This window comes from Macaca nemestrina, chromosome 18, assembly GCF_043159975.1.
Source record: "Macaca nemestrina isolate mMacNem1 chromosome 18, mMacNem.hap1, whole genome shotgun sequence".
Lineage (NCBI taxonomy): Eukaryota > Metazoa > Chordata > Mammalia > Primates > Cercopithecidae > Macaca > Macaca nemestrina.
The window spans coordinates 21,934,101-21,957,156 of NC_092142.1; the positions used below are offsets into that span (position 1 = coordinate 21,934,101).

Sequence of the window (23,056 nt, forward strand, 5' to 3'; positions counted from 1 at the left end):
AATGGAAAATATCAAGTGTTGACTGAGAAATTCAAAAGTGGAGAAATTTGGGGACAGACATGGCACAAGGAATGTCAAGTCAGGATAGAGATGAAGGTGAGAGGATTCCAAGAGAAAACAGAAGGCAGAGAGTCTAGTTCTATGTCCATGTGTGTCAACCAGGATGAGGGGCCTTGTGTGTCATTTGATCAGGAGCAAGATGTGGAAAATGAGTCACGTCTCTCACGCATTCTCCCCAAAGAGAGTTGACTCCATTAGCACTGCCCTGCCCAACTTCAGCTAAGACGCATGCGGGAGATCCCTTTCTGACCCATTTTCTTCCTCCATAGGAATTTCACGCTTTTCCACCATCCAATGCATGGGAATTGCTACACTTTCAACAACAGAGAAAATGAGACCATTCTCAGCACCTCCATGGGGGGCAGCGAATATGGTAAGGAAACGTGTGCCAAGGAGATCTTGAGGTCCTCCAACAGTGGACATAGGGGCAGCAGGACAGTGGGGATGCGGGAGCCCTCTGGAAATGCAGGATCTCTCCCACTTGGCCAGAAACTAAGGATGCCCTTTTTTTCTATCAGCGTTTCCATCAGTGTTCATGCTGGTTCCTTCCTTCCATGTTGGTGTCTATTTTCCTTTTTGACTTCTCCTCCACCTTTGAGAGTGACAGGGACGTCACTGGGGCTTCTTCTGCTAGGGAACTACTCTGGTTTAGACTCATAGCTAGGGTGAGTAATGCAGGACAGGTGGTTTCCAAATGGAGTTGAGCCCAAATATGCTGAACAGATTAGGGAGGTAGATGCCCATTTATCTTAGTTCAGGTGACAGATTCTGGACGGAGCCGAAACCCAGCTCGGCCACTCACTGCGTGACCTTGGGCAAGTTAATGTGCTTCATCTATAAAGTGGGACTAATAACAGTATCTCCCATATGAGATTACTGAGAGGACTTGAGATACAGACTTAGATTAAGACCTGGTCTGCACTCTCTTAGTCTGCTTGTATAACAAAATACAAGAGACTGGGTGCCTTCGACAACAGACATTTATATATCACAGTTTTGGAGACTAGAAAGTCCAAAATCAAGGCACAGGCAGACTCGGTTCTGGTGAGGCTCCTCTCTTTGGGTTCAGAAGTCTGACTGTCTTCCTTCCATGTCCTCACACGGTCTTTCCTCTGTGGTGTGTCCACAGAGAGAGGCCTGTGATGTCTCTCTTCTGATCAGGACATCAGTCCTATCAGATTAGAGTCCTCTGCTTATGACTTCCTTTCACCTTAATTAAGGCCCTATCTCCAAATAATATCCCTTTGGGGGTTAGGGCTTCAACATATGAATTTGAGGCAGTAAACAATTCAGCCATAACACATACTAAGCACACAATAAGTGCTAGTTGCTATTGTTATTACTACTATTATTACCGTTACTAGCATTGTCACCAGTCTACCACCATTGCTACTGCTGCTACTACCCCCAAAATAATACCATTGCAACTTCCAGCACTACTATTACTACTATTCCACTATGATTACATTGGTAGAGAAGGTAGGAACTGAACAGATTGGCCTGGCTTATGCCCAGAAAGAATGCTTGAAAGGTCCCATGCAAATAGAACATGATGTGATATGCAGATATACTCCCACCAGGACAAGCAAGGGCCTGTCATAAAGGAAATCCACACTTGGAATCCTGGCCTTTGTCACTGTGTAGTCTGTGCTCTTTCTAAGTCTGCAAGGAATCATAATTCAGTGCACATACTTCATGGGGAAGAAGTAATCTGGAAACAGAGTGAAAAGTTGCAGAGTCCTGGCTCTGCTATGGAGGGGCTGTGTGACCTCAAGCAATTCACTTCCCCTCTCTGGGCTTTGTTTGTAATTGTTTACAAGTTGTTTACAAATTGTTTGCGATTATTTACAAGTTGTTTACGAATTGTTTGCAATTGTTTACAAGTTGTTTGCAAATTGTTTGCAATTGTTTACAAGTTGTTTACAAATCATTTGCAATTGTTGACCAATTCTTTGCAATTGTTTACAAATTGCCCTTGTTTACAAATTGAATGTCAGAATAACTCTCAAAAGTATCTTCTTTCCATCCATATAGACCCCGCTGATTCACTCACCCACTTACCAAGCATGGAGTATCTCCTGTTTGCCAGGCCCTCTTCTACATACTGGGGACACAGCAGTGAAAAGACAGATGTCTTCTCTGCTGTTAGGGAACTTAAATTTTCCTGGGGAGAGACAGATAAAAAATGAGTACACAACTACACAGACATGATCTAGTTACAAATCCTAATGACTGCTATTCAGGGAAGAAAGAGGCAGAGTGGGAAGACAGTGGCTGGGGTCAGGATGGGGGGGTGGTTAGTTTGGATAAGATCTCTAAGAGGGGGCTATTTAAGGAGGAAAAGATTCATGTTAAGATCTACATAAGAACATTCCAGGGACTAGCAAGGGCAAAGGCCCTGGGAAGGACATGAATCAGATGTGTTCTAGAAACAGAAGTAAGACCAGTGTGCTTGGAGCTTACTGAGGTGGGGAGAGAGTGGGAGGAGATGAGGAGGGAGAAGTAGGCAGGGGCTGTATCATCATCACCTTGACAGATGCAGCTAGGTTTATCCTGTGGCATTCCCATATATCCAGTGAGATGCCGCTGAAGAGTTTCAGGTTTCAAGGAGTGACCTGGTCTAAAGTCCAATTTTCAAAGGACCTCAGCCCATACATGAATGAGCAGGGTCTCTATGGATGGAAAGAAGAGAATTTCGAGTTATCCTGACATTCAATTTGTAAACAAGGGCAGTCGGTAAACAATTGCAAATGATTTGTAAACAATTGCAAACAATTTGTAAATAAGCCCAGAGAGGGGAAGGGAATTGCTGGAGGTCACAGCCCATCTGTAGAAGAGCCAGGGCCCTGCAACTTTTCACTCTCAGTTCCCATGTGCACTGGTACTGTGTTTACTCTGGTGCTGGGTCAGCATAGACTGCAGGGGACAAGAGCAGGAGCGGGAGAAAAAGTTGCACCAGTGATCAGAAACACCATTAGTGATTCATCTCTTCTCTGAGTGCCCGCCCTGAGGGGTTAAGCAGCCAGAGCAATGCATGTTCTTTTGAATATTCTGAGCTCCCCATCTCAGAGGACCACATGGAGATGCATGTCTTGGGCAGAGTGGCAATTTCCTTACACTTGGCAAAAACGTACGCTTAGCAAGAACTGTGACAGTGATACTGTTTGAGCCCCTGTTTTGGGCTAAGCTGTGGGGGCACAGCAGAAAGCAAGTCAGGCACGCATTCCAATCTCATGGAGCTTCCAGTCTAGCCCTTGTCCACCTGTCACTTGTTGGAAATACCTGGTCTTGGATTTGAAGCTCCTGAAGCAGTGGGAGAGGTGGGTTATGCCCCAGGAAATGTTTTCCTAGCCTTGGATCACGGCAGGTTGCCTTATCCTCCCAGGGCTGCAAGTCATTTTGTACATAAATGAAGAGGAATACAACCCATTCCTCGTTTCCTCCACTGGAGCTAAGGTGATCATCCATCGGCAGGACGAGTATCCCTTCGTCGAAGATGTGGGAACAGAGATTGAGACGGCAATGGTCACCTCTATAGGAATGCACCTGGTAAGAGAATATTTTCATTTCCATAGGCTTGGAGAGAACAGATGTTTTTTTTCAAGGATAACCAATGAGGTGCAGCCTGTGGAAAAGGGTGTTTGTTTCAAAAGGGAACATGGTCCCAGATTTTCCCATGGTTACCCCATTCACTTCAGGAGTTACATTAAAGGTTGTGCTTGTATCTTCTGGCCGACTGCAGTGGCTCACACCTGTAATCCCAGCACTTTGGGAGACCGAGGTGAGGTCAAGAGTTCAAGACCAGCCTGGCCAACTTGGTGAAACCTGGCTCTACTAAAAATACAAAAAATTAGCTGGGTGTGGTAGCACATGCCTGTAATCCCAGTTACTTGGGAGGCTGAGGCAAGAGAATAGCTTAAACCCAGGAGGAGGAGGTCGCAATGAGCCAAAATCATGAATCATGCCACTGCACTCCAGCCTAAGCAACAGAGCAACACTCCAATTAAAAAAAAAAAAAAAAAAAAAAAAAAAGGTTGTATTTGTATGGATTAATAGGACAGGATGCCATTTGTGGAAAGAATTTAAAAAGCAAGACACCAGCATTTGTGGAACCTATGCTGGAAGCAAGGCATTAGGACAGTAACTGTATGTTTGTCGGTAATACAAATAGATAAGATTACCAACTATCTTTCTGGGTTGCTTAAAGGCCTATGAGGCATGCCAGTAACTGTATTAAAGCCTAGTGGAAAGTTACTCAGCTCTCCAAGGTCTCTTTAGCCCATCATGCTTCCATCAATTTTACCTCATTTACCAAGAACCCCTTCTCTCTCCAAATTTGACCTTTGTGGACCTCTCTGGGCACTGAGAACACACAAACCTATCAACAGAAACACAAGTAAGCTGCAGACTCCAACCCCTGAGTCAGCCTTGCCCAGTGGGAGCTGAATGGCAAGGTAAAGAGCGGACTCTGATGGCCCTGGTCACTCCACTGCTTATGGAGTTTTCTTGTTTGCAGTTTTCTTGTTTGCAGGCCTGGGGTCTTTTTATTCCAGGATCTGTCTGCCTCTCCCTTTCTCTCTTTCATAGAATGACTGTTAAGAACTTATTTAGACCAGGCACAGTGGCTCATGCCTGTAATCCCAACACTTTGGGAGGCCGAGGTGGGTGGATTACTTGAGCCCAGAAGTTTGAGACCAGCCTGGGCAATATAGCAAAACCCCATCTCTACCAAAAACAAAATACAAAAATTCACCAGGCATGGTGGCACATGCCTGTAGTTCCAGCTAGGGCTCGGGAGGCTGAAGTAGGAGAATCACCTGACCCCAGGGAGGTCGAGGCTTCAGTGAGTGATGATTGTACCACTGCACTCCAACCTGAGTGAGACTCTGTCACCAAGACTGGAGTGCAGTGGCGCGATCTCGGCTCACTGCAACCTCTGCCTCCCTGGTTCAAGCCACTATCCTGCCTCAGCCTCCCGAGTAGCTGGGACTACAGGCGCCTGCCACCACTGCTGGCTAATTTTTTGTGTTTTTAGTAGAGATGGGGTTTCACCGTGTTAGCCAGGGTGGTCTTGATTTCCTGACCTCGTGATCCACCCAATTCGGCCTCCCAAAGTGCTGGAATTACAGGTGTGAGCCCCTGTGCCTGGCCCATAATGACACTTTTCTTTACCTGTTTGGGGGTGGGGAGAAAGAAACAAAATCCCCTTGTGGACTATACATCTGTTCACGCCTTTATTTAAATCCAACCTTAATCTCCCCAATTAAACTTCCTAGCCTTTATCCCTCACAAACGTATCCTCCAGAGCAGTGGCTTCCAACCCTGGTTGATTATCAGACTCAAAGTCACTGAATCAGAATCTGTAGAAGATGAGCCTAAGGATCTATATTTTTACCAAGTTGCAGTGGTTATTCTAAGAGGCAGTACACTTGGGAGCCTTGGCTCGACCTTTTTTTTAATGTTTAAATTTAAAAAATTTTTAGAGTCAGGGTCTTGCTCTGTCAGCCAGGCTGGAGTGCAGTGACACAATCATAGCTCACTGGAGCCTTGAACTCCTGAGGGCCTCGGCTTTAGAAACTTGAGCAATGCAGAATTAGAGGAAAAGCTAATTGTGTCTTCCCAAGTGAAAGTGAAGCTAGAATGACACAAAGATCTAGCTGTAGCTTTGCATTGGGTTAGACAGAGATGGTGGGCATTTAGGGCTTGGATATCCATCTGTCATTTATCCATTCAACTGATATTTTCTGAGCACCTTCTATGTGCTAGACATGGGGTACCTCAGTCTGGAGGACACCGTCCCTGTCCTGAGAGAGTCTGGAGCCCAGCAGAGAGGATTGACTAATAAACTAGAAACGGCACAAATGATTCATTATAATTGCTGTAAGTGCTCTGAAGAAGAAATGCAAGACCATCTGAGTGTATATTATGACATGACTGACCTGGGGCTCATTTTCAGTGGGGAAGATGAGGTTCAAGGAAGGCTTTCCTGAGGAGGTGCTATTTAAGCTGAGACAGTAAGATGATGAACTAGAATGGAAGTATGACAGATGAAGTCTGTGGCTTCACTGCCTCATGGTGCCCCATAGAAAGGACAACCCTCGACAAGGGAAACCATCAAAATGGTCTTTCTGGGCCCCCAGATGCTCTCAGGAGGCATGTTACTTAGGGGCTTTGTTCCAGCATGGGAGGGAAGTAATGTGTATTAGCTTGAGCTGTGTGAATGAAAAAAGAAAAACTATCTTGAACGCCCAGTCTGCTCAAACTGTGACTTGAAAAGACTTTTTTAAGAGACAGCCACTTAAGTAGCTGGGCAACTCATTCTTTTGTTCACTGGCAGATGGCAAAACCTCAGAGCACAGTAGTGAGCATTTTGGTCAGACATGTCCCACACAGTTTTATCTGCACCCCGAAGTAGGATCCAGGATTTGCAGCACATCCTTCCCTTATCCTTTCGCCCTCTTCCCTCTTTTCAAACTGGTGTGAGTTACTGGAGCTTGTAAAAGTACAAGAACTAAGGAATTCTGCTCTCTTGTTTTCTTGCTCTGAGCTTGGAAATATCCACCACATTGTTAAGCAAATGTTCTCTTTACCAGTGGTGGGTAAACACAGACATGAGTGAGTTTTCTGCTACACTTAATTTGATATGTAGAAAATCAAAGCCACAGAGCAGAGTCAGTCAGCTTTAGGTCTGATTTATGAGCATTTAGAACAACAACAGAAAAAAAAAAAACCCCAGGGATTATGAAGAGGTCAGCAGAGAGTCACTAAGAAAAAGTCCAACCAAACTAGACTTCCTTCCTTTCTGATTTTATTTATGTATTGATTGATTAATAGGTGTGTGTAGCTGGTAGGCTCAGTCAGGCTGGCTGGCAGTTGGTAAACAAAACTTCCTTTATTCACTGAGAGATTGTGTATCCAAAGTACTGAATATTAAAAGGTGAACCCAACAGAGCTCCTACCTTCAAAGTTCTTAACTTGAAGAGGGGAAGACAAAAGTTTGTTTGCTTTTTTTAAAAAAGTTTGTTTGCTCTGTCATCTAGGCTGGAGTGTAGTGGTGTGATCACAGCTCACAGATCACAGCAACCTTGACTACCTGGGGTCATGTGATTCTCCTGCCTCAGCCTTCCAAGTAGCTGGGACCACAGGCACATGCCACCATGTCTGGCTAATTTTTAAATTTTTGTAGACATGGGGGTCTCACTATGTTGCTGAGGCTGGTCTCAAACTCCTGGCCTCAAACAGTCCTCCCATCTCGGCTTCCCAAAGTGCTGGGATTATAGGCATGAGCCACCACGCCTGACCAAAGAGAAAAGTAAGCACAACTTTGCAATACAGTTTCCATCTCTGTGGAAACAGACCTTTTCTGCCTGGTTCTGAAGCTTGCTTCTTAGAACATAACAGATCCTCAGTAAATATTGATAGATGACAGATGGATGAGTGGATGGGTAGATGGATAAGTGAGTGGGTGGATGGATGGTTGGATGGATGGATGGATGGATGGATGGATGGATGGATGGATAGGTGAGTGGGTAGATGGGTAGGTAGATGGTTGGCTGGCTGGCTGGATGGATAGATAGGTGAGTGGGTGGGTAGGCGGGTGGATGGATGGATGCCCAGACAGAAGCTATTGGAGAAGGCTTTATAAATGATGGATTTAGAAGGACAAGTGCAGGCAAATAGTCAAGAAGAGCCAGTCCAGACAAAGAATGTAACAATTACAAAGGAGTCACAAAATGAGTTTATTTAAGCTGTGTAGTGAAATTTTTCAAAGAAATCATTTTAATGGAAGTATTATCAGTATACTGGAGACAGTACATTTGTAGTAATTCTAGAAAGAAATGATGTGGACCTCAGCTGAGGCAATGGCTGTGGGGATGAGCAGAGGGAATAGATTTCAGGGATATTATAGCACAGAAGCAACAGGGCTTGACGGCCAATGTTAGCGAGAAGGGCCAGGGGGAAGTTAGACTGATATTTAGGTAGTGGCTTGGGCAGAGAGATGGAGGAATGCCAGGCTCAGAATTAGAGAATCCAAGGGCAGGGTATGTTTGGGGGAGAAGACCACTTCAATTTGGGACAGACCCAATTTGTTATGCCTTTGAGAAGTCAAGGTGAAAAGAAAGCATTCATTTAGATGCTATGGACCTACAGCTCAGGAGAAAATCTTGGGGGGTAATTGTAGACATGGAAATAAATGCCATCACCCAAGACCTGAGACAGAACCCTAAACATGCAAATGTTTAAGGGCTGAGCAGAAAGTTAAAGGAGAAAGAGAGGCAGAGAAGGAAGATCAGAAGCCAGAAAGAGTTGGCATCAGATAGATCAAGGAAGAGAATTTTACAGAAGGTGTGACCAAAAGTAGCAAGTACAGTCGAGAGGTCAGGCAAGGTAGAGGGCAAAAGCATTCTCTGGTTTTGGCAGCCAAGAGGTCACCAGTGTTCTGTGCCAGAGACGTTTTCAGTGGAAGGAGTGGAACAGAAACCAAAGTACAATGGGTTAAATGGTGAATGGAAAATGAGGAAGTGGACATGGGTGGACCACTCACCCAGTGGAGTTGGGGACCAGGCCCTGGAGACTGGGGAGACTCCATGTCATTACAAATCCTGTTGTACCTTTTGATTCTAAAGCACATACCCAGACTTCATTTCACAAATTCAATCTATGCCAAACAGGGATTAAGAGCTCTAATGGCTGAGATTCAAACCCCAGTTTTGCACGTTGGTTGTGTAATCTCTGACTCAGTGATCTCATCTGTAAAATAGGGATGATAATAATGATGTTACTTCATGGCTGGTGAGAATTTAATGAGTTGGTACATGTGAAACGCTTGGAAATGTGCTTGGCGTATAGTAAGTGCTTAAAGTATATTGGCTTGGCTGGGCACGTGGCTTACACCTGTAATCCCAGCACTTTGGGAGGTTGAGGCGGGTGGATCACTTGTGCCTAGGAGATTTGAAACCAGCCTGGGCAATATGGTGACACCCCATCTCTACAAAAAATATAAAAATTAGCCAGCTGTGGTGGCACACACCTGTAGTCTCAGCTACTTGGGAGGCTGATGCGGGAGGATCACTTGAACCCAAGAGGCAGAGATTGCAGTAAGCTGTGGCCATGCCACTGTACTGCAGGCTGGGTGGCAGAGTGATACTCCATCACACACACACAAAAATGTATGTGTGTGTGTGTGTGTGTGTGTGTATATATATATATAGAGAGAGAGAGAGACTGTTACTATATATTTTTTAAGAAAAGAGGTGAAGAGAAGGAAAAATAATTTTGAGTGAAAAAGGAAAAAGAGGGGTTAGGGAAGGTTTCTATTGTCTTTTTTGACACCTCTCTCCTTTATGAATTATATATATACACACACATATATGTATACACATATATAATATATATTTATATTATACACTACTAGTACATTATATATAAAAGATACTATTAATAATTGTACATACATAAAGGATAGTGATTATTTGCCATATGTGTTGCAAGTATCTTTCTCAGTTTGTGGTTTTCTTTAGGGTACTTTTTCACATGCAAAATAGTGAATGTTTACATAGTCAAAGTCTTTGTTTTCTTCTTTAGTCATTATGTTAATGAGAGTTCTTCCTCTTTGAGACCAGAGACTAAATTGAGTTTGCTTCCAGTTTTTTTATTATTTCATGTAATATTTTAAGCCATCAGAAGTTTTTTCACTGGGTGCAGTGGCTCACACCTATAATCCTAGTGCTTTGGGAGGCCAAAGTGGGAGTTTATTGCTGCTCTGACCTTGTGGGTTCAAGCAATCCTCCCACCTCAGCCTCCCAGGTAGCTGGGATTACAGGCGTGAACCACCACACCTAACTGATTATTGTATTTTTAGTGGAGATGGGGTTTCACCATGTTAGACAGGCTGACATGTTAGACAGGTCTCGAACTCCTGACCTCAAGTGACCCACCCTCCTCAGCCTCCCAAAGTGCTGGGATTACAAACGTGAGCCACTATGCCCGGTCTATTGTTGTTATTGTTTAATCAAAATCAAATAGCCACTAGGTAGCACAGTGGGAATCTGATTTCAGACTTATTCAGACCCGAGCCCACATTCCTGACCCCTTAGCTAGCCCACCTGGTGCTACTGGTTGCTTAGGGGTGAATGACCATTGACCATAACACGGTTCCTAGAGAAAAAGCCTTCTAGAAGGGCCCAGAATTCAATCCCCTTATGCCCGTGGTCAGAGGAGACCATCGGGATAGGGTCATGGGGGGGCCCTGAGACAGCCTAGAGACTCAAAGCAAACAAAACTTCCTCAATAATGAGTCCAAGCTGGGCACAGCAGCTCATGCCTGTAATCTTTGGGAGGCCAAGGAGGGCAGATCACTTAAGGTCAGGAGTTCAAGACCAGCCTGGCCAACACGGTGAAACCCCATCTCTACTAAAAATACAAATAAATTAGCCGGGCGTGGTGGCACACGCCTATAATCCCAGCTACTTGAGAGGCTAAGGCATGAGAATGGCTTAAACCCAGGAGGTGGAAGTTGCAGTGAGCCAAGATCATGCCACTGCACTCCAGCCTGGGCGACAGAGTGAGGCTCCATCTCCAAGAAAAAAAAAAAAAAAAAAAAGTCCCTCCCAGGTCTGCACAGTTCAAGAAGAAAACCATCCACCTGTTTCATCCCCAGCCTGGCCATCCCTGCTGTCCCCTGCCTGGCAGAAGCAGCAGTCCATTCTGAGAAACAGGGGCAGAGCATGGAAACCAAGGGAAAGAAAGGCTCCCCACCCACCCCCAGAGCCCAGCTGCCACTTTGGCCTGTTGACTGGGGCTGGTAGACACCTCCACCATGCCCTCAGTGGCTGGGGGAGGAAGTCCTTTTTACTACTGGGAGAATCTCTCACTCAAACAAAGTCTTACCCAGAAATGTACACAATGGAAATAGAAATGCGGGATGAATGTAGTTGAGCCTGCGAGACAGACCAGCCTGGTTACCACCCACCCTTCTGTGATGGGCCCTAAAACAGGGTGCAGACAGAACAGAATTTGCAAACCGCTAAGCTGTGGCAAGGCAGGCAATCTTTCTGAGAAGGTGACTTGGGATTACTGGCTGGGACAAGAGTTACCACTGAAATGTGAGAACAATAGCCACCTTGTCTGAGAATAGCTTGGCTGGACTGACCATCTCACAGATGAGACATGATTATACTGGTTGGAAGTTCTCAAGGTTGCAAGAAGGTGGGAGCTGGCTCTCTAACCCCAGAAGCTGTGGGGGCTTTGATAAAGGCCCTCCTCTTGTCACCTCCCTGCCCCTTAGGCTCTGTTGCCATCTGGACTTTTCCCCTTAGCACTGTTTATACCTTAAAGAATGAGCTTGCTGGGTGCAGTGGCCCATACCTGTAATCCTAGCACTTTGGGAGGCTGAGGTGGAAGGATTACCTGAGCCCAGGAGGTCAAGGCTGCCATGAGCCATGATAGCACCATTGCACTCCAGCCTGGGTGACAGATCGAGACCCTGTCTGAGAGAGAAAGGGTGGTGAGCTAAGGACTCCTATGCTATTGTCTCCTTCCCCCAAGATCTTCAGAAAGAAGCAGATAGAACCTGGTTTGATATAAATGGGCTCCATGTCCCACACATATACCTCTATACATATACACACATGCACACATACCTATGTGTGCACACACATCCACACATACCTATGCATGCACACACATACACACTTTTACATGCATAAGTGTATGCATAGATACACATACAAACTCACACATATGCACACATATACACACTCTTTTTTTGTGTGTCCCCAGGGGTCAGCTTAGAAGTCAAAATGTCTTCCTAGCCTCCACAAGCCAGCAGTTCTGGAAAACTGAAAGCTGGGTCGGAGGGAAGAGCATTCTGTCAAAGTTACTGCATTCGAGGTTTTGAGAATCTCAAGACCTACTCCACTCAGAACAGGAATTTCGCTCCATTTGCTCTACTTCTGGTTGCTTCAGAAAACAACCGGAACCTTCTAAGAGCTGTGAGTTTGATAAGCATCGTTGCAGAATGAAGGGCCATTGAGTACCCAGAAAGCGTTGAAATCCAAATGGTTTCTCATAATTGGTTTCCTGGAAGCAGCCCATGGGCTGGTTTTCAAGGTAGAGGGAGCCCCAGCCACCCCTGCTGGCTGCACACGGCTTGCCTAAGTGGACAGACCCCTCATCTGGATGCCAGGGTATTGCGCTTTCCTACCCCAGGCAGGTAGAGCCTGTAGCTGACACTCTAGACTCCAGTAACAGTTCAGCAGGACGGCGGGGCACCCAAAGGAACACGTCTGCCCAGGGATCCTGCTGCTTGAAGAAGCTTAGAGGATGGCAAGGAATTGTGACCTCCAGGAAGGCCACTGCTTGACATCTTTGCACCTCTGTGCCCAGCCCAGCCCTGGCGTGTAACTAGAGGCCCTGCATGCATTTTCTACCCAGCTATTAAGTCTATTTATTCTGTACTGACATAGAAAGACACTCACCCTTGTTAGTGAGAAGGGCAGGTTGCAGGGCAAAGTGAATGTGTGAGTCCATGTCTGTCTGTCTGAGATGCAGGATCTCATCTGTTAGTGCAGGCACCCTGGGAAAGAGGGGACGCCAGACAGCCACTTTCCCCTTTGTTTGCTTCTGTTGTTTAAAAGGTTTTAAATGGGAATCGTCAATTGCCCTGGAGGTACTTGCAGTGAATTGAGGGAGACTAATGGGTCAGCAGATGAAATGCAATACAAACAGAAAGGGATTATAGCCAATTGAGATGGCTACAGTTTCCACCCGCCTCAAACCTCTTCATTCCTTCCCCCGCCCCCCCGCCCCCGCTTTTCATTCTTTCTTCAAAGTGAAAATAATTTTCTTCCCTCCCACAAATCTGTCATTCATTTTCTCTTTACCCCCATCTCCTCAAACAAAAAAATAAAAACGATTGTACATGGGCACGTGGATGCACACAGCATACAAACACACAGTTGTGATAAACTGGTCACGATTTATCTTCCATTGAGTTGCTGCCCTTAGAAGATGTTATCCTCCCCCCACCCCCATTTATGCTTGTTTGGCTTGGCTGGATTATTTATTTGCAGTGACAAATATTAAGCTAGAGCAAAATTTAGTCATCCACGGTAAAACATCATTGAACCCAGGTGCAGTGGCAGGAGCCTGTGGTCCCAGCTACTCGGGGAGGCTGAGGCAGGAGGGTCCCTTGAGCCTGGGAGGTAGAGGCTGCAGTGAGCCTTGATTGCACCACTGCACTCCACCCTGGGTGACAGAGTGAGACCCTCATCTCTAAAAAAAATAAAAATAAAAAATTATTGAATAAGGATTTTGAACTTTGAGTGACAATGCTGTTTACCTCCTCTGATGATCAGGGTAGCATTCTACTCTGTTGAACTTTCCTTGGCTTTTTTCTAAGAAAGTCAACATCTTTCAAGTCAGCTTCTGGGACCAGAAAACAAGGCAATGGGTCCTTCACCTGAGCGGGAATCCCAAGCAACTCACAGTCCCTGCTGTCCTTCCTTTCTCTCTCTTTCTTTCTTTTCTTTCTTTTTTCTTTCTTTCTTTCTTTTTCTTTCTTTCTTTCTTTCTTTCCTTTCTTTCTTTCCTTTCCTTTCTTTTCTTTCTTTCTCTCTCTCTTTCTTTCTCTTTCTTCTTTTCTCCTTCCTTCCTTTCCTCCTTTCCCCCTTCCCTCCTCTCTCTCTCTTTGTTTTCAAAATGGGGTCTCGCTCTGTCACCCAGGCTGGATTGCAGAATCGTAGCTCATTGCAGCCTCGAACCCCAGACTGAAGCAATCCTCCCTCCTCAGTCTCCCAAAGTGCTGGGATTACATGCATGAGCAACTGTGCCTGGCCCCTGCTTATCTTTCTAATCCCTTCTCCCACCTCCCAGTGGATTCGCCAACTGCAAATCCATTTCATTCAGACAATCAAATCCAAATTTCTCAGCTGGGCATGATTTGACCTCAACCTCCCTGTCTGACTTCATCTCCAGCAATTTCTCTATTTTGCCATTTTCAGCCACACCAGCCCCTCTTGCCTCAAGTCTTTCCTGTTTGCTCTACCCAGTCATCCTCTGTCCACTTCTTCATCTTCTTTTTTAAAGATAGAGTCTCACTCTGTTGCCTAGGCTGGAGTGCAGTGGTACGATGATGGCCCACTGCATCCTTGACCTCCTGGGCTCAAGTGATCCTTCCACTTCAGCCTCCCCAGTAGCTGTGACTACAGGCGTGTGTCATCATGCCTGGCTTCCTGTTCACTTCTTGACAAGACCAGCTCTTTCTTGCAGTTCCATGTTGAGCCCAACAGGTCCCTTTTTCAGAAATACCTTCCCCAATCACTCTATGGGCAAAACTGCCCATCTTCTCTTAACCCCTCCAGTTTCCCTACCCCATTTCATTAAACACCATCCAGATTTATCCAAAATCATCTTGTTTATTTAATTGCTTGCTGACCATCTATTTGTCCCACTGGAAGGTATGTTCCAGGACAGGAGGAACTTATCTGTCTTGATCATTGCTGATTTCAGTGTCCACCATAGTACCAGGCACCTAATAGGTGCTCACTAACTTTTCGTTAAATGAATGACCAAATAGCTTCTCAGCTCCCAAGGGTTGCTTGCAAAGTCCTCTGTCTGGTGCCCCCTGCAAAACCCTCCACCTGGGTCCTGGGGGACGACAGGGCTGAATGTGTGTTGCTGTGATTGCAGACAGAGTCCTTCAAGCTGAGTGAGCCCTACAGTCAGTGCACGGAGGATGGGAGTGACGTGCCAATCAGGAACATCTACAACGCTGCCTACTCACTCCAGGTAACAGTGCTGGGGGCACTCAGCCCTGGGTTTATGGCCCGGACCCAGGAGACAAAGTTATATCTAGGCTGGGGTGTGGCTTGCACCAGGAACTCTGGTGAGGATCCCTGGGGTTCATCCAGAGACCTCAAGAACAAATGATGCCAGCTGGTTCCAGTCCTCTGCAGTTCATCTGTAACCAGAGCTTAATTGATTCACCGAGGTTTCTGTGGAACTCAATGTACAGCTGAGACAGACACACCTCCTAAATGGGCCTTGGCAAGGGAGGAACAGGAGAGAAGCTGTCTGAGAGAGACACTGGCCGAAGGGTCAAGAGCATGGCTTCCAGGCCTGCTGGTGCCCCTCACTTGATGATGGCCTTGGACCAGCTGGGTTCCCCTCAGCAACCACAAGGGGAGGTGGGATTGGATCAGCGGCTGCTAATTTGCAGCTCCCAGTCGCCTTCCAGGTGGCATACCCAGTTTTTCAAGAGCCTGGGTGGTGTTTAAAAGTCAGAGAATTTCACAAGAAAATCCAGATTTCCAGTCTCTCGAATAAATGAAACGATACGGCAGCATTGAGCCCATATTTCCTGCAGGATAAACAGTGGGTGGGTGTAGCCACCCCAATAAATGAAGCAGGTGTTCTCTGGCTCCCACAGTTTTCACCACCCCTCCGTATGTCACTTACATCACTGTCTCCTGTAGACATTTGACTTTTTAACACTTAAGTGAGACGATCTGTTCTGCCTCCTCTCACATTCTGGGAATTTATAGTTCACCTCCTACCAGCATACCCCAGAGAGTCCATGAAAATCAGCCCAGCAGACAAAAGGACCAGAAACCTTCACCACTGAGTCTTCCAACTGAGATAAGAGCTGAGTTGAGAGGTGGTGTAGAATATGAGTAAAAGAGGACTTTTGGGCCAGGCGCGGTGGCTCATGCCTGTAATCCCAGCACTTTGGGAGGCAAAGGAGTTTGAGACCAGTCTGGGCAACATAGCAAGACCTTGCCTCTGAAAAAAAAAAAAAGTTTTTAATTAGCTGGGCATACTGGTGTACACCTGTAATCTCAGCTATAAGGGAGGCTGAGGAGGGAGGATCCCTTGAGCCTAAGGGTTCAAGACTACAGTAAGCCATGATCACACCACTGTACTTCATCCTGAGTAAGAGAGCAAGACCCTGTCTCTAAAAGTAAAAAAAGTGAGCTCATCAGAAAGATACTTCTGGATGGTATTTAGTGAGAGCTACCATACACACACATACACCTTACATGTATCAATTCATTTCATGCTCACAACTTCATGAAGTTGATATTATTATAAAGAAAGCAAAGCATCTGAGAGGTTAAGTAACTTGCCTGATGCCAAACAGTAGATAAGTAGCAAAGCTGGGATTTGACCTGAGTAGCCTGCCTTCAGGAACTCTGCTATTAGCTTTTATGCTATAAGCTCCATGGATATTATGGTAGCTTATGATCCATGAAGACCCAACAAGGAGGGCTTGGGCTTGAGAATAGGAACCCTGGGACTGTGTTCATTTCTCTCTGTTTCTGGAGGACTCCTCCAATTTTCCCACTTAACTTTGTGTTGGCACCCACATGATGGAAAATGACCACTCCAGCCCCAGTTCAGCCCAATCTCCATATCTCAGTTAGTCTAAATTCTTAATACATTGGCCAGGTGCGGCGGCTCATGCCTATAATCCCAGCACTTTGGAAGGCCAAAGTGGGAGAATCACTTGAGGTCAGGAGTTCGAGACCAGCCTGGCCAACATGGTGAAACCCCATCTCTACCAAAAATACAAAAACTTAGCTGGGCATGGTGGTGCACATCTGTAATCACAGCTACTTGGGAGGCTGAGGTGGGAAGATCACTTGAGCCCGATAGGCAGAGGTTGTAGTGAGCTGAGATCGTGCCACTGCACTCCAGCCTGGGCAACAGAGCAATACTGTCTCAAAATAAGTAAATAAATAAAAATAATAAATAAATTCTTAATATATCTTCCAGCTTGGGCCCTTTGCAGTTCTGGGACCATGCCCAGCCCAGTTGGCATAAGGGGCAGGTTCATGTTGACCAAGGCTGAGGGAGGCTGACCCCCTGGGCTGAAGGATGTGCAGGGAACTCCCTGGCATCCCTGTGCAAAGACATGAATGGCATCCCTGGGTCTCCTCTTTCAGATCTGCCTTCATTCATGCTTCCAGACAAAGATGGTGGAGAAATGTGGGTGTGCCCAGTACAGCCAGCCTCTACCTCCCGCAGCCAACTACTGCAACTACCAGCAACACCCCAACTGGAGTGAGTGAGACCCAGCCCCAGCCTTGCATGCCCCAGGACCAGGGTCAGCCTAGCCCTGGCAATAGGCACTCATGGGACTCCAACCCTCTTGCCTTTTGCATGAGGGAGGTATTGGTTGAGAGCCGTTTAGCTAGAGTTTTACTTCTGTTGTCAAGCCTGCCTTGAATTATACTTTGCAACTGACCACCTTAGTCAACTCCAGAAGGTAGGAATGGGTCGATATTACCTTTTCACAGAATAGATAACCAAGACCCAGAAAGGCTAGACGGCTTGCCCAAGGTCACACAGCCAGAAAGGAACAGAGCTGGATCCAAACCAAGGGCGGCCTGACCTTCAGCTCACACCCTTAACCACCACTGCTTTCTGTTTCCCAACATCACAAGGCAGTATGTGTTTCCAGAGAGCCAGTGTTGGTAGAAAGTGGGAGGAGAAATCATTAAAATGAGACTGCGGGGCTGTCCTTGGTGACCCGGGGATGCCCGGGAAGGGTCCTGTGGCTTTTTCAAAGCTCACGCTGCCCTCTCCCTTGTCCCTCAGTGTATTGTTACTACCAACTGCATCGAGCCTTTGTCCAGGAAGAGCTGGGCTGCCAGTCTGTGTGCAAGGAAGCCTGCAGGTATGTGGACCCCAAGGGGTGAGATGGGCGGCTGGGTTGGGTTGGGCTACCTACACTCATACTGTCCCCTCCTCCCTTAGCTTTAAGGAGTGGACACTAACCACGAGCCTGGCACAATGGCCATCTGTGGTTTCGGAGGTAAGTTCTTCTGCCCACCCTTCCCCACTCAAGCCCCCAGCCTGGAGCCCCACTGACATTTTTGCTGTGTCCTCTGGCCTGGGACATGGTCCTTGCGGAGGCTGGGGAACAAGTTGGGGAGCCTGAGGGCGGGAAGCTGGCCCTGGCCTCTTGGGCATCCTCAGACCCACTCTTTCTCTCTCCATTGTAGAAGTGGTTGCTGCCTGTTCTCACTTGGGACCAAGGCCGGCAAATAAACAAAAAGCTCAACAAGTAAGTTTCCTCTACCCTGTTCCTCTGCTCTGGCCGCCACAGCCCCCAGTCTTCTCACCTGCTTCCATATGCTTATGGGTATGGCCAAATCTCTTTTTTTATTTTTTGAGACAGAGTCTTACTCTGTCACCCAGGCTGGAGTGCAATGGTGTGATCTCAGCTCACTGTAACTTCCGCCTCCTGGGTTTCAGCAATCCTCCTGCCTCAGCCTCCCAAGTACCTGGGATTATAGGTGCGCGACATCACACCCGACTAATTTTATATTTTTAGCAGAGATGGGATTTCACCATATTGGCCAGGCTGGTCTTGAACTCCTGACCTCAAGTGATCCATCTCCCTCAGCCTTCCAAAGTGCTGGGATTACAGGCAGGAGCCACTGAGCCTGCCCCCCTCTTCTTTTCATTCACTCACTCATTCATTTCCTCAAAGCTAGGAGACAGTGAACTCGCATCTGTGAATCATGCCGTGTGAACTCACATTTCTCTAAGCCTTCACTATCTCCCTCATGCCCACTGCTGGGCCTGCCCACTGTGAGAGCCAATCTGGCCAATCTGGCTTCCAACATTCATAGAGCACCCGCTAGGTGCCAGGTGCTGTGTGAGGTGCTGGGGAAACCAGGACAATCAAGCAGACATGGTCTCTGCCCCCCAAGGTACTCACACTCTAATGATAAAATAGACTTTGACCAAGCAATTGCAAACCATTAAACCAAGTGTTGCAAACTGGTGACTGATCCTTGGCACAAATCTAGCCTCATGAATGCAACCCATTATTTCCAGCTTTTCCTGAAAGTTCAAAAGTTCTGGCAAGAACGACCCTCCACTGTTTTGTAGCACCGAAGAGCTGAGTAATACCTGCTCCTTTGGAATGAGTCATGGTCCAGTTTGCCATCGTCCTATGGAGAGGCAGTTTAGTGTGATGGTTAAGAGCATGGACTTTGAAGCCAAATCTAAATGAGTTGGAGTACTGGCTCAGCCGATTATTGACAGTGTAGTCTTGGACAAGTTCCTTAACCAATCTGCATCTCCGTTTCCACATCTGTGAAATGAGGAGGATGAAACTATACATACCTGCCTCACAGGGCTGTTGGGAGAATTCAGTGAGTTAATTCACATAAAGTTCTTACGACAGTGCTTGGCAACATAGGAAGTGCCCCATAAATGCTCATTGCCATTGTGCCTATTATTATATTACGTCAACTACCCTGCTCATGTACATTACCTGTACATACTTGAGATTGCTATCAAACAATTACAAATGTCGACGTTTAATGAAGAACAGGGTATAATGGCAGTATGGCTGGGTCGACTGACTTAATCTGGAAGCTGGGGAGCAGTTATTGAGTGAATGAATGACCTGAGGACCAGTTCCAGCCTGGAGATATGCTCTGGGGTGTAGACGGAGCCCTTATGGGCCAGGTTCTGATACCTCCAAGGAGCTCAGTGCCTTGACTGTGCTGCCAGCTTGGGTAGGAGGGAGACAGCCATGCTGAGGACTGGTGATCTGGTAGGATGCCAAGGCTCTTGACTCACCTGTTGGAATTTTGCAGGACAGACTTGGCAAAACTCTTGATATTCTACAAAGACCTGAACCAGAGATCCATCATGGAGAGCCCAGCCAACAGTGTGAGTAGAGTGGCTTCCTTCCAGGACCTGTCCTGGGCCTATGTCCCTTGTCATTGACACTGGGGAAAGGTGTCCTGCATGCCCTTAGGCAGCAGAGAACTGACCCAGGGCCCTTGGAGTGTTGGTGGAGATCAGAGTGCCGTGGTGGAGGTCTGGGACTATGTCAGAGTGTCCTCACTTTGGGGGCAGATGTGAGCATCTGCCTGGCCTTGGGGAGCAGAATCAGGGAAAGGGGTTCCAGCCTGCTCTAGGAAGGCTGCTGTAGGCTAGGGTCTCAGGTCAGAACACACAGAGTAAGAGGAGACAGGAAGGCTGCCTGCTTCTTCCTCCCAGTCTGTGCAGGGTCAGGGCTGACCCGTGGCTCCCTTGGGAATCAGGGTTCCTGTGTGAGACCAACTTGTGGGGAGGTCCCTCTTGATGGGACTTATGTGGCTTGGCCTCTCTTGCAGATTGAGATGCTTCTGTCCAACTTCGGTGGCCAGCTGGGCCTGTGGATGAGCTGCTCTGTTGTCTGCGTCATTGAGATCATTGAGGTCTTCTTCATCGACTTCTTCTCTATCATTGCCCGCCGCCAGTGGCAGAAAGCCAAGGAGTGGTGGGCTCGGAAGCAGGCTCCCCCCTGTCCAGAAGCTCCCCGCAGCCCACAGGGCCAGGACAACCCAGCCCTGGATATAGACAATGACCTACCCACTTTCAACTCTGCTTTGCACCTGCCTCCAGCCCTAGGAACCCAAGTGCCCGGCACACCGCCCCCCAAATACAATACCTTGCGCTTGGAGAGGGCCTTTTCCAACCAGCTCACAGATACCCAGATACTAGATGAGCTCTGAGTCAGGGATGAGAAGACAGATCTAGTCAGGACCACCAGCCATGGTCTAAGGACCACCAGCCACAGTCTAAGGACATGGACCGGGTGCCCCCAGATGTGCGCACAGGGGACCCTCTGCCCCATTCTGGGCTTTTCAGAGACTCCAACCAAAAAGCCTGCTTTAAACCGCAAGATGGGGCCTGGACATGTGCAGGAAGACCCATCGGGTACTACGCAGCAACACTCACAACTATCCAGGCTGAGATATATCCTGGGACCTGAACTATTAGCGCGTCAGTAGAGACTGGGGGCCGAGGCAGTGGTGCCGGCCCAAGCGAAGGTGAGTGAGGGCTGATGCAGCTCTTTGCAGGTCTTGAGAGGGAAGGACTCTTCCAAAGCCCCAAAGCCGAGGGTTTCACCCACACTGCCAGCCTGGGTCGGGGCCCAAGGATGTGACCTTGAGCATCAAGGCTGGATAGCTACTGCCGGATGCCAAAGATAGGAGAAAGTGCCAGCCCTGAAGCCGGAGCCGTTTGTGAATAAACTGTTCTTCTTCGTCACTGACACTGGGGAAAGGTGTCCTCCATGCCCTCAGGCAGCAGAGAACTGGCCCAGGGCCCTTGGAGTGTTGGTGGAGATCAGAGTGCCGTGGTGGAGGTCTGGGACTATGTCAGAGTGTCCTCACTTTGGGGCAGGGGTGGACCCAGGAGATGGATCTGATTATCCCATTTTGTGGATGAAGAAACTGAGGCACAGAAAGATTAAGTTACTGGCCCAAGGTGACACAGTGAGGAGGTGGCAGAGCTAGGATTTGAACCCAGACAATCTGAGTCCACGATTTTGCATCCAATTTGTGTCTGTACCTTTTAAAGGGTGAGGCCCATGTCACTTTGGGTGGGAAGACGGGGAGCATGGTGGGCCATGCTCTGGGCAGCTATTCCAAGACAGAGCTGACCCCCCCCATCACCAATGGCCTGTCCCTCACCAACAAGCCAACTGCGACAGATGACCCACTTCATATCACATTCACATCTTCCCACCCGAAAATGGCTAACAGGTATTAAATCCTTGGTTGGTGTTTAAAGCCAACCCAAGAAAAGGTGTTAGGTACTGTTTTAAGCACCTAGATTGTTAGCATAGGGGACTGCAAATGGTGTTCTGCAAACGAAATCCTGTTTTTGACCATGAACTAAAATTTTTATTTTATTTTATTTTATTTTATTTTATTTTATTTTATTTTTTATTTTTTGTAGAAATAGGATCTCACTATGTTACCCAGGCTGTTCTTGAACTCCTGGCCTCAAATGATCTTCCCACCTCAGCCTCTCAAAGTGCAGGGATTACAGGCACAAGCCACCGTGCCCAGCCAAGAATTTTTATTTTTGCTTTTAAATAGCAAAAGAAGAAGATTCTGTAACTCATGAAAATGATATGAGATTCGACTTTGAGTGTCTATAAATAAAGTTTTGTTGGTACACAGCCACATCCATTTGTTCAAGTTTTGTTTACGGCCATTCATTGCACTACAGTGGCAGAGCTGAGTAGCTACAACCCAAACCTGCAAAGCCAGCAAACCCTAAAATATTTTCCCTTTAGCCCTTTACAGAAAACTGTGCTGACCCTTGGATGAGCACATTCGATGGATATGATTATCCCATTTTGTGGATGAAGGAACTGACGCATAAAAGATTAGGTTACTTGCCTAAGGTGACACAGCTAGGAGGTTGCTGAGCTGGGATTTGACCCCAGACAGTCTGACTCCAGAGCTGGTGCCTTTTATCGCTCCATTATTTTGCAGCCAATCTGGTCTGTACCTTTGAAGGATGAGGCTTCATCCTTTATTTTGGGTGGGAAGGGGGAGAGGCTAAATACCCTGGCTCTAGGGCTGAAGGAAGTCCTTCATCTATGATTGGCGAAGGTCCACAATTCAGGACTAATTCCCTTCATGAGAATGGCTGCTAGTAAGGGCAAGAGTCTTGGTAAAAGAGAGGACTGTAGGGACCCTGTCTGGACCTGGGCACCCCTGGTTCAACTCAACCCAACCCCAGGCCTGTGACTAGAGTAAGCCTCTGCCCTACGTGGTGTTTCCACTAGACCTCACGGGGCAGGGCATTGCCAGCGGGTATGCCAGTCAGCAAGGAGGAGGTCATGGTGACCCCAGACTGGAGGGAGCTCCCCCATGAAGTGGGCTCAGGAGCCAGGCCCATGCAGGTGGGGATTGGGTTACAGAGGCCGTGAGCCTGGCTCTCATCCACGCTGGGCTCTGGTGGCTATAGCCGGTGCCGACAGGGAACTTGCAGCGGATGCCTACCTGGGCACAACGCAGACAGGAGCTTCCTCGTCCTCCTCCATGGTGGGAGCAGGAGGTGCCCTCAGATTCATGGAACTGGCCAGCCTCTGCCTGATGGAGGAACACTTCTAGTGAGGCTTGCCAAAGGCAAGGCCACGAGAATCCAAAGCCAACAGCTGCTCGACTCTCCCCAAGCACACAGG

General features: G+C 47.4%; 1 protein-coding gene across 1 annotated transcript in view; it reads left to right on the top strand.

Annotated features, from left to right (window-relative positions):
• Positions 1 to 22,050, top strand: part of LOC105485015 (sodium channel epithelial 1 subunit gamma) — a 32,853-nt gene extending 10,803 nt beyond the window's left edge. Inside the window, exons 5-13 of the mRNA XM_011747167.2 lie at positions 330 to 433; positions 3,446 to 3,609; positions 14,752 to 14,850; positions 17,007 to 17,124; positions 17,662 to 17,740; positions 17,821 to 17,878; positions 18,069 to 18,130; positions 19,680 to 19,755; positions 20,205 to 22,050. Of these exons, the coding sequence (XP_011745469.1) occupies positions 330 to 433; positions 3,446 to 3,609; positions 14,752 to 14,850; positions 17,007 to 17,124; positions 17,662 to 17,740; positions 17,821 to 17,878; positions 18,069 to 18,130; positions 19,680 to 19,755; positions 20,205 to 20,585 (1,141 nt within the window). The 3' untranslated portion in view covers positions 20,586 to 22,050. The remainder of the gene's footprint in view (positions 1 to 329; positions 434 to 3,445; positions 3,610 to 14,751; positions 14,851 to 17,006; positions 17,125 to 17,661; positions 17,741 to 17,820; positions 17,879 to 18,068; positions 18,131 to 19,679; positions 19,756 to 20,204) is intronic.
• Positions 22,051 to 23,056: the final 1,006 nt, after the last annotated feature.